The 15,142-nt window shown below is 35.8% G+C and overlaps 2 protein-coding genes across 3 annotated transcripts in view; one reads left to right on the top strand and one right to left on the bottom strand.

Annotated features, from left to right (window-relative positions):
• The window catches only part of LOC117328440 (AT-rich interactive domain-containing protein 1B-like), a 56,594-nt gene extending 46,602 nt beyond the window's left edge, over positions 1 to 9,992 (top strand). The window contains 6 exon segments of the mRNA XM_033885970.1: positions 461 to 574; positions 1,653 to 1,855; positions 2,027 to 2,141; positions 5,608 to 6,077; positions 6,080 to 6,291; positions 6,293 to 9,992. Of these exon segments, the coding sequence (XP_033741861.1) occupies positions 461 to 574; positions 1,653 to 1,855; positions 2,027 to 2,141; positions 5,608 to 6,077; positions 6,080 to 6,291; positions 6,293 to 7,853 (2,675 nt within the window). The 3' untranslated portion in view covers positions 7,854 to 9,992.
• A 1,018-nt stretch (positions 9,993 to 11,010) lies between these two features.
• LOC117327923 (DNA helicase B-like) overlaps positions 11,011 to 15,142 on the bottom strand; it is a 34,720-nt gene continuing 30,588 nt past the window's right edge. For both annotated transcript variants that reach the window (XM_033885168.1, XM_033885169.1), the window contains exon 13: positions 11,011 to 13,676. In XM_033885168.1, coding sequence (XP_033741059.1) covers positions 12,735 to 13,676 — 942 coding nt within the window. In that variant the 3' untranslated portion in view covers positions 11,011 to 12,734. The remainder of the gene's footprint in view (positions 13,677 to 15,142) is intronic.

Below are 15,142 nucleotides of genomic sequence, written 5' to 3'. Positions count from 1 at the left end.
TGCCTTTTCAATAGCTTCATACTCTTTTCTTTTGCACAGCTGGAAAAAAATGTTGCCCCTTCAGTTTAATATATTGTTAGATTTTCTTATAAGAAATACAATATGAAAGATACTGAAATTTTTCTTTGTTTTAATAGAAATAGACTTGGTCGTGGTTATATTATTGTGAAAACAAAAATATTTGATCTTCCTGTCAAGTTCTAATGTATAATACTTTCATAGCTTTGCCAATTTTCTGTCACATAACTTAATTATAATTATTTATCAAATGATTGATTGTGGGTATTGAAGAAGAGTTTTATGAAGAGGGTGGGAAAGTACATGGAAATTAAGAGAGAGAGAGAGAGAGAGAGAGAAGGACAAAATGTAAGGGGAGGGGGGGGGGGGGGGGGGGCATGATGGGAGTCGAGTCAATTATAGAAACCTAGAATTATAGTATGGTACGTATCTTGCCCAGCAGGCTATAGTCCCCAGTCAGGTTACTGTGATCGGCCTAGTCCAGGCCCCAGCCCTTACCAGCATCGACCGAGTCGGGACAACAAGATGTCGCCATACGATACCCAAATGACACCTGGTATGCACTACCCTGTATCCCCAGTGTCTGTATACCCCAGCACAATCCACGGCCCTTCACATTCACTTACCAGGGCATGCTGCTCTTTCCTCCCTTCTTTTATCTTGGAACTGTTTTCTCATTATGTCTTTGAGCTATGGTTAATGTGTTTTATTTTAGCTGGATGTTACTACTGTAATTACTGTTAAGAAAAAAAATGGAAAAAAGAAAAGAAGACTTGTAATTTGCAAATTTTGATGGAAACATTGAGGTGCCATTGTGTGCTAATTGTTGCTAAGAAACTTTCAGAAGAGTGGTCATACTGTTGGATTTCACAATGTCACTTTCAGTGAAGTATTCAGAGTATTTGGAGAAACCCAGTTGATTCAATTTAACAAATTAAAACCCTGTTAGCATTCTAACACGGGGAATGGCATTCTAAAACATTCTAGAAGAAAACTTAGTAATTGCTCTGTATTTTAATCAGTAATTGCTCTGTATTTTAATCACAATAAATTGTCAATAATGTTAAAATGAATAAGTCTTCAAGCTGAATCTTCAGCAAGCTTGGCATAGTGATAATCACATGTATACTCGGGCACAATAGCTAGTTTCCTACCTAAGAAAATATAAAAAGTCCATTATGACTGCAAACATAGCTAGTTGTGGTTTTAAAGATAAGATTCTGGAGTTTAAGGAAGTATCGGTGAAGATAATGCCCATTGCTAGCTAAAGGTATAGCACAGTACTGGATACATTGTGATAATCCTAGGTAGCATTTATGAACCAAGTCTATTGTTTTAACCTGATCAAATTAGAATTTCATAGAAAATCATATTTTTAATTTTTTCTTCTTTTTTTTTACTTTGTGGCACCACAAATTACACAGATTTTTATGGTGGTATTGTGTCAATTTTATTCTTGTTTTATACTAGTCAGAATTATGCATGTTTTTGCGCTTAAAAATAAAAATACATTGTACTTATTTTAAAACAATTGAATAATTCTTAATATATCTTATTTCAATATTGCTAAATCAATATTTTTTAGTGAGAAAAGAAAAGAAATAATTATAGAGAAATACATTTCTTTTGTTTAGATGGGCGTCGAGACATGCAGTTTTCACCTATGTCCCAGCGATTTCACCAGCATGCAGGGCCAGGCTACCCAGGAGGACCAGGGATGGGTCCAGGTGGGCCAAACATGCCCTACATGCAGAGCCCTTATGGGGGCCGCAGTGGACACCACATGTCTCCCCCTCGGGAGAAATCTATGTACATGTCTCCATCAAAGCAGGTCCAGGTAAGAGAAATATATCGGTTTAGAGCTTGACAATATTGATAATTCAATAATTTTGTAATGTCAAAAAATCTATAGCATTTGCAAAAACCTTATAATATAAGCTATTATAAGTGATGTATATCTATATTGTGTGATAGTTGATAACAAGTTTGAACATTTTCTTTTCTATAGAAGCAGCATATGACAGCATTTGCTCCAAAGAAAGAGGTTTCATTTCCACCAGACAGTGTTGAGGCCGTCACTCCTTCATTGACCAAGCGGCGGCGACTTACCAAGACTGATGTGGGTATGTATTGCTGTAGTGGATCTTAGCAATGTAGTTGTTGGTCAGTCTGGTTTGTACATTGTTCCATAACTAATCAAGCATCATTCTCTCAAGTATCCCATCAATCATTGGCAGAAGAAAAGTAGCGGAAGAGTTAGCTCCCTTTTGCATTTTTCACCATACATATATATATATCTATATATAGATCACTACCCATCACAACTTCTCCGTATGTATCTGTATTTTGCATTGCCATCTGACAGCATTTCAGATTGTTAATGAGCTAAATGTGAAAAACTAAACTTCACCGGTAGGATTATCCTGCTGAAATAAATCTTACGCTCTGTGTTTTTCCCCTCCAATTAGTAGTCACTTGTATTAACCGCTTGGTAATGGGCCCTAGACGTAGTCAATTTGTTGCATCACCACCAAATGTTCTTTACCTTCCTCTGGTCGTGTAGTTAACTTACTACTGAGAAAGCAAATTTAATGATGTACAAATTGATAAAACAGTATCCTTACTTCTAAGAATAATGATTGTAGGGAGTCTTCTGAAAATCATGCATATACTTTAGTTTTGTTTTGAAATTTTCAAATAACATCACTTGTTAATATTTAATGTTATAATGATGTTTACAGTTGGCAGAAAGTTTTGCAGATAGGTTGCATTATATTTCTGTGAAGTTAAAATTTGTAAATTGTGTTTCAAGTAAGGGGATTACAGAGAGGGAAACCTGTTTCCTTCGTACTTATTTTTGCATAGTTAAATGTGAAAAAATTTCTGATGTTTTCTTTGATAATAATTATGAACAAAATTTTGGCATGGAATCATCAGGAAAATTTTGCAGTTGTGTTGCATTATTTTCTTGAACTTGATAGAATTACTTTATGGTTGCCTTCTGTGAAAGAAAAAGAAAAGGAAAAAGAAAGATTTTTTCCTTCTATGAATAATCATTATGTTAAAAATGTTATCATAAAACATTGCTGTAGTAGACTTGTACTCCGAACCTCACTTTCATCATTATATATATATCACATTGTTTTGCCGCGGCCTTGTTTGAACGTCAACAACATCTGTTGCAAGACTGTTTAATTAATAATCATGATTTTATGTACATGTACTGTGGGGTTTAAAGGAGATGCACTTCAAAGACAGTTTTTCCATAAAGTGTACTTGCTTGGTCAGGTGAAATAAACCATAATCTCTTTTGGATTTACAATTTGTCAGGTGTTCTTCTAAGCTTACACAGTATGTTTCATTTGCATTGCACATTAGATTGGAAAGGTATAAATTGAGGAAAGCAAAAACATCAGCTAATACTTGAATGATGATTTGAATTTTGATGGTTGAGGGTTATACAGCATGTTAAGTTTGGTGATGGGAATATGAAGGGAAAATGTACATCAATATGACTGATCATTGGACAAGATACATGTTAGAAAACGTCTGTCTGCTAGGAATAATAAATTCTCTATTAAAGTTATTGCTGGGTTAAATGAAATTGGACAACTTAATAATTTGGGGATGTTAGAGAAGCTGCTGGTTCCTAGGACTTCTGAATGTTCATCTTGATGATTGACCCCTTTATTCCAACAAACAGCTTGTTTTATATTTGTATCCTATCAACATGCCTTTAAAAAAAAAAAAAAAAACCCACAGTAATTGCCAAATGGAAAGTGGTTTGCTTACAAATAAAATTACTTTTCTAAGTTCAAGAGCTGGGATAACAAAATTTGGGGCCATTTGTAGTAAGCGGGCAACTATTTGTTTGGATCTTTGTAGATGAAACATACTCTCGTAAGTATAATGTGAAGCATACCTTTTTCCATTGAAAAAATGATCATGTTTTTGGCCACAATAAAGCAATTCAATGATAACTTTTGTTGAAGAAATGTTGATTATTGTTTGGATGAAGATGGAAGTTTCCATGAATCAATTTGAAAAAGAAACCAAAAGTTAACACCTAAAATATGAGATATGTTGATAATAATACAAGCAAAAAGCAACTGCACTTCATGAATCCAGGGGGAGGTAACTAGATAAATCTGTGCTGCAAATGCTGTGGAGCTACTTTTGTTAAATCAGTCTTCTATTTTCTTCAAGCATTCCAAGAATTTTAATTTGGTCCTGGGAACAAGCAAGTACACTTAAGGTATCCTTATTTAACCCAGTGGTAGATAGATAGAGCTTTATTTTCGTTTCAACTGCAGGGCTTGAAATTTTTCCATCAAAATTTTTATTTCATTGAAGACTTTCATTTTCTTTTATGCAAATCAAAAATATTCCACAAGTGTTTCTGGGTTGTTTATGATACCTGAATACTAAGTACATTGTATTTATCACTTCAATATTTAAAACACAGAAAACAAAAACAAATGTTTCCTGTTGTCTTGTGTCTGTAAATCCCGACAAGACTTGGCTCATTAAAGTCTTGTTTTTAGTTTAACTCCCTGTGGATCAGATGCCGCTTCTTTCTCTCTTTTTTTTTGTAATCTTTGAAAGAAATAATTTACAAACCATTGTTGAATTTTGAGCCCTGTGATCGTGTTGTATATCGTACACAAAGAATGCTTTTGCCTTGGTGTTGTACAAACTAACTCTCTTTTCAGTTTTCATCTTGTTGTGCCAGTTGTCTCACACAGTTTTATTTTTCAGTTTGTGTCCTGTTTAATGTGTACATAAACATAGCTTTGTTTGGCTCTCACAAACCTTGGACTTCTGCTGTCTTATTCTTTTGTGTACTTGTCCACTCATCCTAGTAGTTGTGCTGTAAGATTAATAATATAATTGTTTGTCATTGTGCTGATTCATATCAACAAATTTAACTGATCTGCAACATATATATTTATACAAATATGATATGGTAAATGTTCTCATATTTTGTATCAATATTTAAAAAGACTACTTTTTAATCCTTAATTGTTGCTTCAGATAGGTTTTCATTGAATTATTTGATACTCATTTTTAATCACTATTTGTTGGTCCTAATGACAATTTCATTGTTGATGGACTGTTAATAATGTAATAATAATAGTGATAATTCTTTAGATTATCAACTTAAACCTTTTACAGGTTTGAGGTTTTTGATTATAAACTTGAAAAAACTTATCTCAAATTTGGTTCTTTGGAGTGAAAGTAGTGAGCATATTTACCATATCTCTTGATGTTGTGTAACTTGTATTGAATTTGGCAGTGTTCTCTCCTTTATGGGCCTGGCTTGTCAGAAGATCAAAGGAAATTTTAGTGAAATAAGCCCTTGATTAAATGTGACTTCATTAAAGAATTGCATGCTATGTTCATTAAGCACTTCGAGCACATTATTTTTTGCATTGCATTATCATGACCATTTTGATAACATCCCGACACTGTAGATACAGTTTTAATTGTCCTTGATTTATTTGTTATTGGTGTTATATTTTTTATGGAAAATGTTGAAAATTCTCCCTCTGGATGTTATTAATAACATGTCTTGATATTTGTTTGTAGGTCAGATAGAGGCCTGGCGACTGATGATGGCACTGAAGTCAGGTTTACTGGCGGAGAGTACATGGGCACTGGACACGCTCAACATTCTCCTGTATGATGACTCAACAGTATCATACTTTAGTCTGAACCACCTACCAGGGCTCCTTGAAGTATTACTAGAACATTTCAGACGATGCCTTATTGAAATGTTTGGGGAGCCTTTCGTCTCCATGGAGAAACATGCCATGGCCACACCGCCACAAAAGCTTGAAACATTGCCTGCTGAAGAAATCGAAGATGTTCAGGAAGAAATGGAAGAGCAACAAAAAGAGGAACCAGAACAGGTGGAGGAGGTTGAAGAAGATAAGGAAGAGAAAGCTACAGATTCAGTAGACAATTGTGGAAATGGTGCTAAGTATAGTGACAAAAAGTTAACCGATTTCACCTTGACAACGAGGAATGGACTAATGTCAAAATTGTAGAAACTGATGAATTAGCACCGTCAGATCCCAAGTGTTGGGATGTGTATTCAGGGTTCTCCTTCCAGCAAGGTCACTGGCAACTAGGCTGTGGGGATACATCTCGTCATATCGTTCCATTTTTTGCTAGTGAAAAGGAGAATATGGTATACAAAAAACTCTTCATTCGACCTCCAATGAAGTTAAAGGTTGTTAGTGAATTACAACCGAAGGAAGTGGAAGGAATGTGAAAGTGTAGCTGAGGACATGGAGGAAGGGGATGTGGAAGGAGAGGAAAAGGAAAATCGTTGTCTTTGCCCTTCAAGGGACTGTAGTGAAAAGGGTAAAGACTCTGAGGATGCGGTTGTGGTAAAAGAGATTTCGGAGGAGGGGAAAATCTCCATCAAAAATGTTCATAAAACAGAGGTGCTGAATTGTTCAACGGACACAAAAAAGTTAGGCAAAGAAAACAAGCAAGAAAAGAAAAATAACATTCTTAAACATGTACAGATCAAAAAGGAAATTTGTGATTCGGAAGATAAAGTTGTGGAGCCCCCAGAGCCTCCAGCTGGTATGGAGGTGGAGGTGAAAAAAGAGGAAGAGGAGATTCCAGTTGAAGGAATAGAGGAGAAACAAGAAATGAGCGAAGAGAGTGTGAAAGAGGAAGTGGAAGAAAATAAAGCAAACATCAAAACAGAAATGTTGGGAGACTCATCAAGTATATGTGTTAAAACTGAAAGTGATGTAGACAGTCTTTCAGGCCAAAGTTGTGGCAAACGATCTCATGAGGAGGTGGAACTTGAGGATGAATCTTATCAACGAGATGAGCCGCCTCTGAACGTTATTACAGACGCTAGAGACGAACTTGGCAGACGCTGTATTTGTATATCAAACATATTCCGTAGCTTATCATGTGTACCAGGCAATGATGCCAAAATGTCAAAACATGCTGGTTTGTTATTCACACTTGGTAAGCTACTACAACTACATCACCGTCATCTACCTCGCAACACAACTCGCAAAAAGTTTGACCGGGATGAGAGCGAGCTGGAGGACTTGATGGACTCCAGTCATATCGAGGCAGAGTGGTGGTGGACCTACCTCGCTATGTTAAGGGAGAACACACTAGTGATATTTGCCAACATTAGTGGACAGCTTCGTCTGTCTGCCTACCCAGAGGAGATCTGTTTGCCCATCCTTGACGGTCTACTTCACTGGGCAGTTTGTCCATCATCATGTGCGACAGACCCCCTCCCTTCCACACCTTCATCCGTCCTGTCCCCTCAGCGGCTGGTCCTGGAGGCCATGTGTAAACTCTGTATACATGCTGCCAATGTTGATCTGCTTTTGGCTACCCCACCGTTCAGTCGTATCATTCAGCTTTTCAGCATCCTTACAAAGATGTTGGCTAACCGCAGCGAGCCTGTGACTCTAGAGTTTGCCATTGTGTTGTTATCAGAATTGGTTCAAGGGGAAGATAGTGCGGTTAGGGCAATAGCATTGCAGCACCCCACCATCTCCTTGCTACTGGACTTCTTAGAAACAGCAGAACAGAAAGCCATGCAGGTGGTCAATCTTCATGGTATAAACATCTTGCGGGAGAATCCCGAAATGATGGGCACCAGTTTGGACATGCTTCGTCGTGCAGCAAACATTCTGCTTCATCTATCGTACAACACGCAAAATAGACGCTTATTTGGGCATCATCAGCAGAGGCTACTGTCCTTAGTTATGTCTCAGATTCTCGACCAGGTCGTGGCTCAAATTCTCTCGGACGTCATGTTCCAGTGCTTTCAAAGCGACTCCTAGTACTTTTTACACATAGTTGTTATCTACGCTATTATTATTACAATACTTCTTCAAAAACAGGTGAAAAGTTGCATTGTTATTGGAAAAGAAATATTAAAGCCCAAGTTTTTCATACATCATGTATGTGTATAGTAAATAATATATTATTATTACATCATTATTACATCTTCATTGTATAGTATCATTATTAAAGTCTGTTGTTGTAGCAACATCATTCCTGTGTGTGCACATACAAGTTGTACAGTGTATATGTTCATCATTGCCCAAAGTTTGTAAAATAAATGAAGAAATGTTATGTGCAAGTTACTAGTGTATATTCTGACAAGAAACTTACGGATTTTTCTGGAGGAACTATGTGTTGGTATATTGTAATATACAGTGATACTGCCAGTCATTTTTGCAGTTGATTCCCACTTTTCTTAAGTTCATGTGAGCCATTTCTTCTGTCAACTGTTGTGTGATATAGGTGGCCACATAGAAAAATATATATCCCATAGTACACAGGTCAATTCAGCATTTTTATTTTTCTACATTGGCTCATGATGAATAGTAACTTGAATTTTTTTTTTCAAAGGAAATGAATTAAAATTCTTCTGATTTGTTACAATGTAACAAGGATAATGTGTAACATGATCTTGTTGTGAAGTGAAATTCAAGAGTGCATTAAACAAGGTTGATAGAATTTGATAATGGAGATTGTATATTACAGACGTGTGGAGTTGTAATAGCTTCCCAGTGTGGAAAAAGGGAGCGAAAGCTGTAAAAATGATAGTATCATGTGTTTGCATGCTGTCTTTCTGATCCATTTCAAAGTTGTTCAAATGAATTTGGATTTCAAAATGTTATCATTACATATTTATATGATAACCATTATATTTTTATTATTTACTTACCGTACAATTTCAATTTTCCCCTTTTTATGACTTTTTTCGATAGGAAGAGACAGTATTTATATAATGTTCATTCATAGAATTGTTGTGTATGTTCATCATTTCATCATTTATCACTTTTCAAAAGTTGTATGTAGAGATGAAAACTGCACTGCTAACGTAATGTTGATAATATATCTATATGGATCACTGACAAAATGTGTGTAGATTTTCGTTTTGTAGTAAAATATTTCATCATTCGTTTTTCATCCTGTATTTCTGATAATCATCTTTGTGCAGCAGCTTTATACTGTATGTCAACAAGATTCAACTAAATAAATGTAAATATTTTAATGCAGTGTTGTTGTTATCTTGTAAAACTAAAGGTTCTGAATCACCACAGTAAAGTTTACATACATAGATATTCTAGAAAGTCGCGCGAGATACTACAATTATATATATGGTGTCCATAAGATTTTGTTCAAACTTGAATTAATTTTTGACATCCAAAATGATTTCTATGTAGTTATTTAATGCAGTCACATTTTCTCAATAGAACCTGTAGTTATTGAAATGAGATTGTAAATTTATTAACTATGAAGTCCTATATCCAGCTACCTTTATTAAACAGTGATAATTGATCACATCTCTCCTACATTAATACATAAGTTAACAATTTCTAGTCTAAATCTTCAACAAAATTAAAAAGTTTGGTTGGCTTGAAAAAGATTGGAATTGAACATTTATTTTTGAGATTGTTGCCGATTTATTAAATGAGATGTATGTCCACTATCACAACCTTGAGGCCTTTCAGTTGATACAATTGTTACCCGGTAAACTTTAACAAGAGCCCCAAAGCCTCTTATCACCTGAATTATGATAAGTATACAGATAGACTTTTCTTGCAATCATATTTGTCTCGGCTAACAATTAAGGTTTATTGATGTAAAAGTTCACAGCATACCATAATCTCATCAAAATCTGTCCACATTTACTCGAGTTATACTCACAAGGCAAATGTAATAAAGGTGTGGGACGCAACTTACAAGTACTCATCAGAGATGTCATTAATTAATGTCACCATACAAAGTTTCCTGAAAATCCGTTCATAAGTTACATTCACAAGGACCATAGCTATGTGTACAAGGACCATAGCTGTGTTAGTTACAATCAAATCTCTCGTTGTCGATCATGTCTGTGATCGTACCAATACAACGCTGCATACAAATTTTCATGAAATATGTACTCCCGTTCGGTTTACAAAAAAAAATCATCATGTAAGACCGACAATGGCAATAGGTCACCCTTAGCCTACAATGTAGTACAAAAAAGGCATTTAAGGGAGAATAATTCCTGAACTAAACTGCAGTGCCATTAAAAATTGGGACCTAGCACTTTTACATTTGGTTTACTGCATTGCAAGGTATCTTTTGTACTGGTATCTGAACCAGGCTATTCTCATGTACATTATTGGAACCTTGGAAATGTTTCTCTAACATTTCATAACAACAATGTTTTATTGATTCATAACTATTTTGATTTTGTATACATTTTCCATTCACCTTAAATATTCATTGTACAAAAATACAATGACTAGGCACATAATAACTTTTTAGCCCACCATCATCAGATGGTGGGCTATTCAAATCGCCCTGCGTCCGTGGTCCGTCGTCCGTCCGTCCGTCCCTCCGTCCGTCCGTAAACAATTCTTGTTATCGCTAATCCTCAGAAAGTACTGAAGGGATCTTTCTCAAATTTCATTTGTAGGTTCCCCTTGGTGCCTAGTTATGCATATTGCATTTTGAGACCAATCGGAAAACAACATGGCCGACAGGCAGCCATCTTGGATTTTGACAATTGAAGTTTGTTATCGCTATTTCTCAGAAAGCACTCAAGGGATCTTTCTCAAATTTCATATGTATGTTCCCCTTAGTGCCTAGTTTTGCATATTGGGACCAATCCAAAAACAACATGGTCGACAGACAGCCATTATCGCTAAATCTTAAATTTTATATATAGCTTCCCTTTGTTTGAAAAGTACTAGCTATAGAGGGCTGTTTCTGAATTTACACAGATTAGTAAGACTTAGAAGAAGGGAAAAGTAGAGAAAAGATCAATCTGACATGGAACCTATGAAGATCATTCAATGGTGGGCGCCAAGATCCCTCTGGGATCTCTTGTTTTAAAAGAGTTGAAACTTCCTTACAAAAATAAAGAGAAGCTTTTCACTTCCTCACAAGCAATGAGCTTGATATTCATCATGCAATAACAAAATGTAAACAAAGTACTTAAATAACTGACCACAATATTTTTACTGGCTGGCATTATGTAATGCTTTATGTAGGATTCATTTGAACAAAACCCTCTTTTTGACTCGACAAAATAAAAATGGAAGACATTCATCAAGATTTTTTTTTTTTTTTTTTTTAAATTCACATAATTAAAATCATTTGTACCAGGTATATGTAATCAATTATCATTAAAATCGGGAATGTAAAAATCATTTATGAAAGTCTAATAAAAGTAAAATGATTCAATTTACCATTAATTGCACAATTATGTTCCGCAGACATGAAATGTAAACATGGAAGCACCAAACATAGTAGATAATCCTACAGGAATGGTTCCCTTGTAAACTTTCTAATGCACTTGATGTCGCACCTAGGGCCATTTTGTTTTTGAGGCGCAAACGGTTGGACCAGAGTTGTTCATTTATGAAATAAAGATGGACGTGGTGATTTTATATTGTTTTGAGACGAGCCTTGACAAAGACTTCCATGGTCTCTATCAACATCTGCAGGTCTGTCAAGATATATGTATATGTTTAAAAATTTAAAAACTGACGAACCGGTTTGTCCACATAAACGAACAGGCCCCAGACGTCACCTTTTCCCTATAACTGATGAAAAACTAGCAAAACAATATTGAAACCTATTATCAACATATAGTTTGTATACATGCTATAAATTGACAATATGAAATGCTGAAATACTGAGATATGACATGTGAATGATTATCAACAAGATAATGACTAGCTTCACCACTGTCAGACTTGGTCTAGATAACATTCTAACTAGAACCAGGTAAAACTTGGTCCCTAATATTACCTCACATCAAATCAAATTATATATCATAAATATTGTGGAGCAGAATAATACATGCATATTCCATGCCAAAAAAGTGGCGTACATTCAAAAATATCAAAATGCATAGAAATATATAAATGTAACAACTAATACAAAGAAAGTTATCAAATAGAAACGTTGAAACAACCTCGTGATGATAAATCACTCAAAATGAGAAACAGATTAGTTGAACACATTAGTTGAACACATAGCAATGATCTTTGGAAAATATTTAACTAGTTGAATTGAAATGCTTGCCAATGTAGCACATACATTCCACAGGCACATTCTCTATATAAAACATGGCATGACACCCAAAACAATTGTTCATGCTTTTACAGAGACATGGGCTCACCAAATCTTCAGCTTTTAGATTTTTGCCAGAAAAGAAGTTCGAAGAATGTCCGAAATTTTAACATAACAGTTTTAAGTGCATATCTGTCAAGTGATACCTGTGACTGGTCATGTATACTGATTTATACAGAATTAAGCAGTTAATTGTGTGACAAGTTCGAAAATGAAATGCCTTAAAAGGGACATAACTCTGAAGAATTGTTGAAATGAAAACCACATTGTGTATCGAAATGCATCATCTGTAACCCATGGAAAGCGGAGCTCTGATTGGTAAAAATTCACGAAAAAGTATACCAATTGTTCCAAGGTCTTTGTGAGCGCCAGGACCATGGGCTATGGACGACAATTGATGTGTTGAGAAATCATAAAAGGGGATTTAACTCTCCAAAATTGTCAAATTAAAAAGAGAGAAAAAATAAGGTACTGATTATGTGCACCTAGTTCTACAGACAACCTTCAAGCAGCAGCAGACACTCTTGATTTCGGTTTATCCATGCCCCACTTCCAAACTTCATTGTAAAGAAAGATGTATTTTAGAAATTTAGTTTCTTAAATGCTGGTGTCATGCCTGTGTGTAAGTTAGCTTGGCATGTCTGTTTAGCTGGTGTTGCACTGTCCAAGTTGTCCTCAGCTGGCCGCTTCGGGGAGGGATTTATGTATTTTTGACTTAACCTTTCTGGTACAACCAATGATGACACTGAAACTGGGAAAAACATCCTTGTTGCTGAAGATATGTCCACACATTCAGGTTCTGTTTTGATATTGGTAAAATCGTCATCATCTGACCAATCAAAATGATCCCCGGACATGTCTATTGTCTCGTCTGAGTCGCCATCTGAATCCTGTTCAATGTTACAGAGTGCCTCATCTGAGTCGCCATCAGAATCCTGTTCAGTGTTATGGAGTGCCTGTTCCTCTGACCTAAACAGATCATCATTGTTACTAACATCGGACCACTGACTGTCAAACAAGCATGAGTCTCCTTCAGCATCAGATGGGGAAACGTCAACCTGTCGCCTTGTAGAAGATATCGGTGTGACCCCACAAATACATGCTTTGCTGTCCCTACACCGACAGATCGACGGCATTTCCAAATTTTGTTCTTTAAATAGTCTAGACTTTGCTGGTGACTCTATCTTTTGGTTATGTGATTTGGTAAAATGAGCATATCTTTCAGATCCTTGTCCCTTGAACATGTGATAATTTGATGACTCTGAGTCACCTTGGAAACATCCCGACCTTGACCTTTCAGGATTACTGTTTCGGTTGCTGAGATATCCATTGACAGTACTGCGATCCTTTGTGGGTGTGGTATAGCCACTGAAATAGGGGGTTGACACAGATGACCCATCACATGTAACATTATTTCCATCAAAATTAGAAAAGGAATCATTTCTTGAGGTCTCTGTTTTGCTTGAATTTGAAGGTGATCCACCATTCCGAGCAATCTTGAACAACTCTTCTCTGAGACCACCCTGAAGAAAAAAATTATGATGGTAACATTAATTTAATAAGAGTTCTGGAAAAAGGGCACATGATAAATACTAAATTCAAAATAGAACAGTAAGCTTCATTGACTGAGGAGTGTAAAAAGAGCAACGGTAGCTATATCATTGATGTTAGTACAATCCACATACTGTATATATCATCAAATGGAACGTAAGTATAGGTGAGGAAACCCTCGGTGATGTAAGTACAATCCACATACTGTATATATCATCAAATGGAACGTAAGTATAGGTGAGGAAACCCTCGGTGATGTAAGTACAATCCACATACTGTATATATCATCAAATGGAACGTAAGTATAGGTGAGGAAACCCTCGGTGATGTAAGTACAATCCACATACTGTATATATTATCAAATGGAAATAAGTATAGGTGAGGAAACTCTCCATGATGTTAGTAAAATGTATGTACAACCTAAAACTGATTCAAATGTGGGCAAAACAATTCTGGACTTCCTGCATAATATGCGAACAGACTGACAGGGTTCTTTAGTGGGAACAGTTACTACCCATCAAACTAAATCAGTAACGATTAGACATAAATATATCTGTATGTCGTAACCTATACTGGTTGTATAGAACGATTGGTTTTTGGGTGAGACAATACCTTTCTAGGGTGAAACAAACCCTTTCTCCTCATAAATTTTCTTCTGGATGTCTTCATTTTGACTTTGAGTTACAGAGTTACATATCTACACTGTCAAGTATCGTTTGACAAAAAAACTTTTGATTTTGTGTACATTAATAAAACCCCATTTCCAGACACCATGTACGGTATCTTTTGACACCTAATTACCTGGCCATTCCAGGATGTTTATTTAATAATACAACATATATATGCTTGACTGATATTTCATTGAGAGATTTACCTGTGATCTTGCAGATATGACAATAGTGACTACCTAACTGATATAGGAGCGAGTATATTTGGGTCACAGGTGTAAATATACCAGGTAGATACAGGTAATCCCCAGACAAGTACAGGTAAATTGGTGTTAATCAGAAATACATTGTCCCATTCAAAAAAGGATTTCTGTTGCTATTGTTTGCATTACTGATTGACAGATATCATCCTAACGAGATCCCTCTCTTAGTGCCCACCATTGTATGATCTTTGTTGGTCCTATGAAAGACTGATCTGTTCTATTTTTCTTTTGTCCTTCATCTTAATTATCTTTTCTACTGACAAATATGACTTCTGTTCTTCTGATTAGACCCAAAACACAGGACAACAAATCTACAAGTTCAGAGAAGATTAACAAATTACTTTCAGTTAAATAGCAATGATGGCCACCTGTCCGTCATTTTTCCCAATCACTCTAAAAAATTGAACGGGTATAGTTAGCGACTTGAGGGGAATTTATGTATAAAATTTGAGAATTGTCCTTGAGTACTCCTCAAAATAGTGATAACAAGGATTTTGACAGATGACA

The sequence above is a fragment of the Pecten maximus genome, chromosome 5 (genome assembly GCF_902652985.1).
Source record: "Pecten maximus chromosome 5, xPecMax1.1, whole genome shotgun sequence".
NCBI lineage: Eukaryota > Metazoa > Mollusca > Bivalvia > Pectinida > Pectinidae > Pecten > Pecten maximus.
Note: the sequence above shows the minus strand (reverse complement) of the source record. Positions and strands in the feature narration are given on the sequence as shown.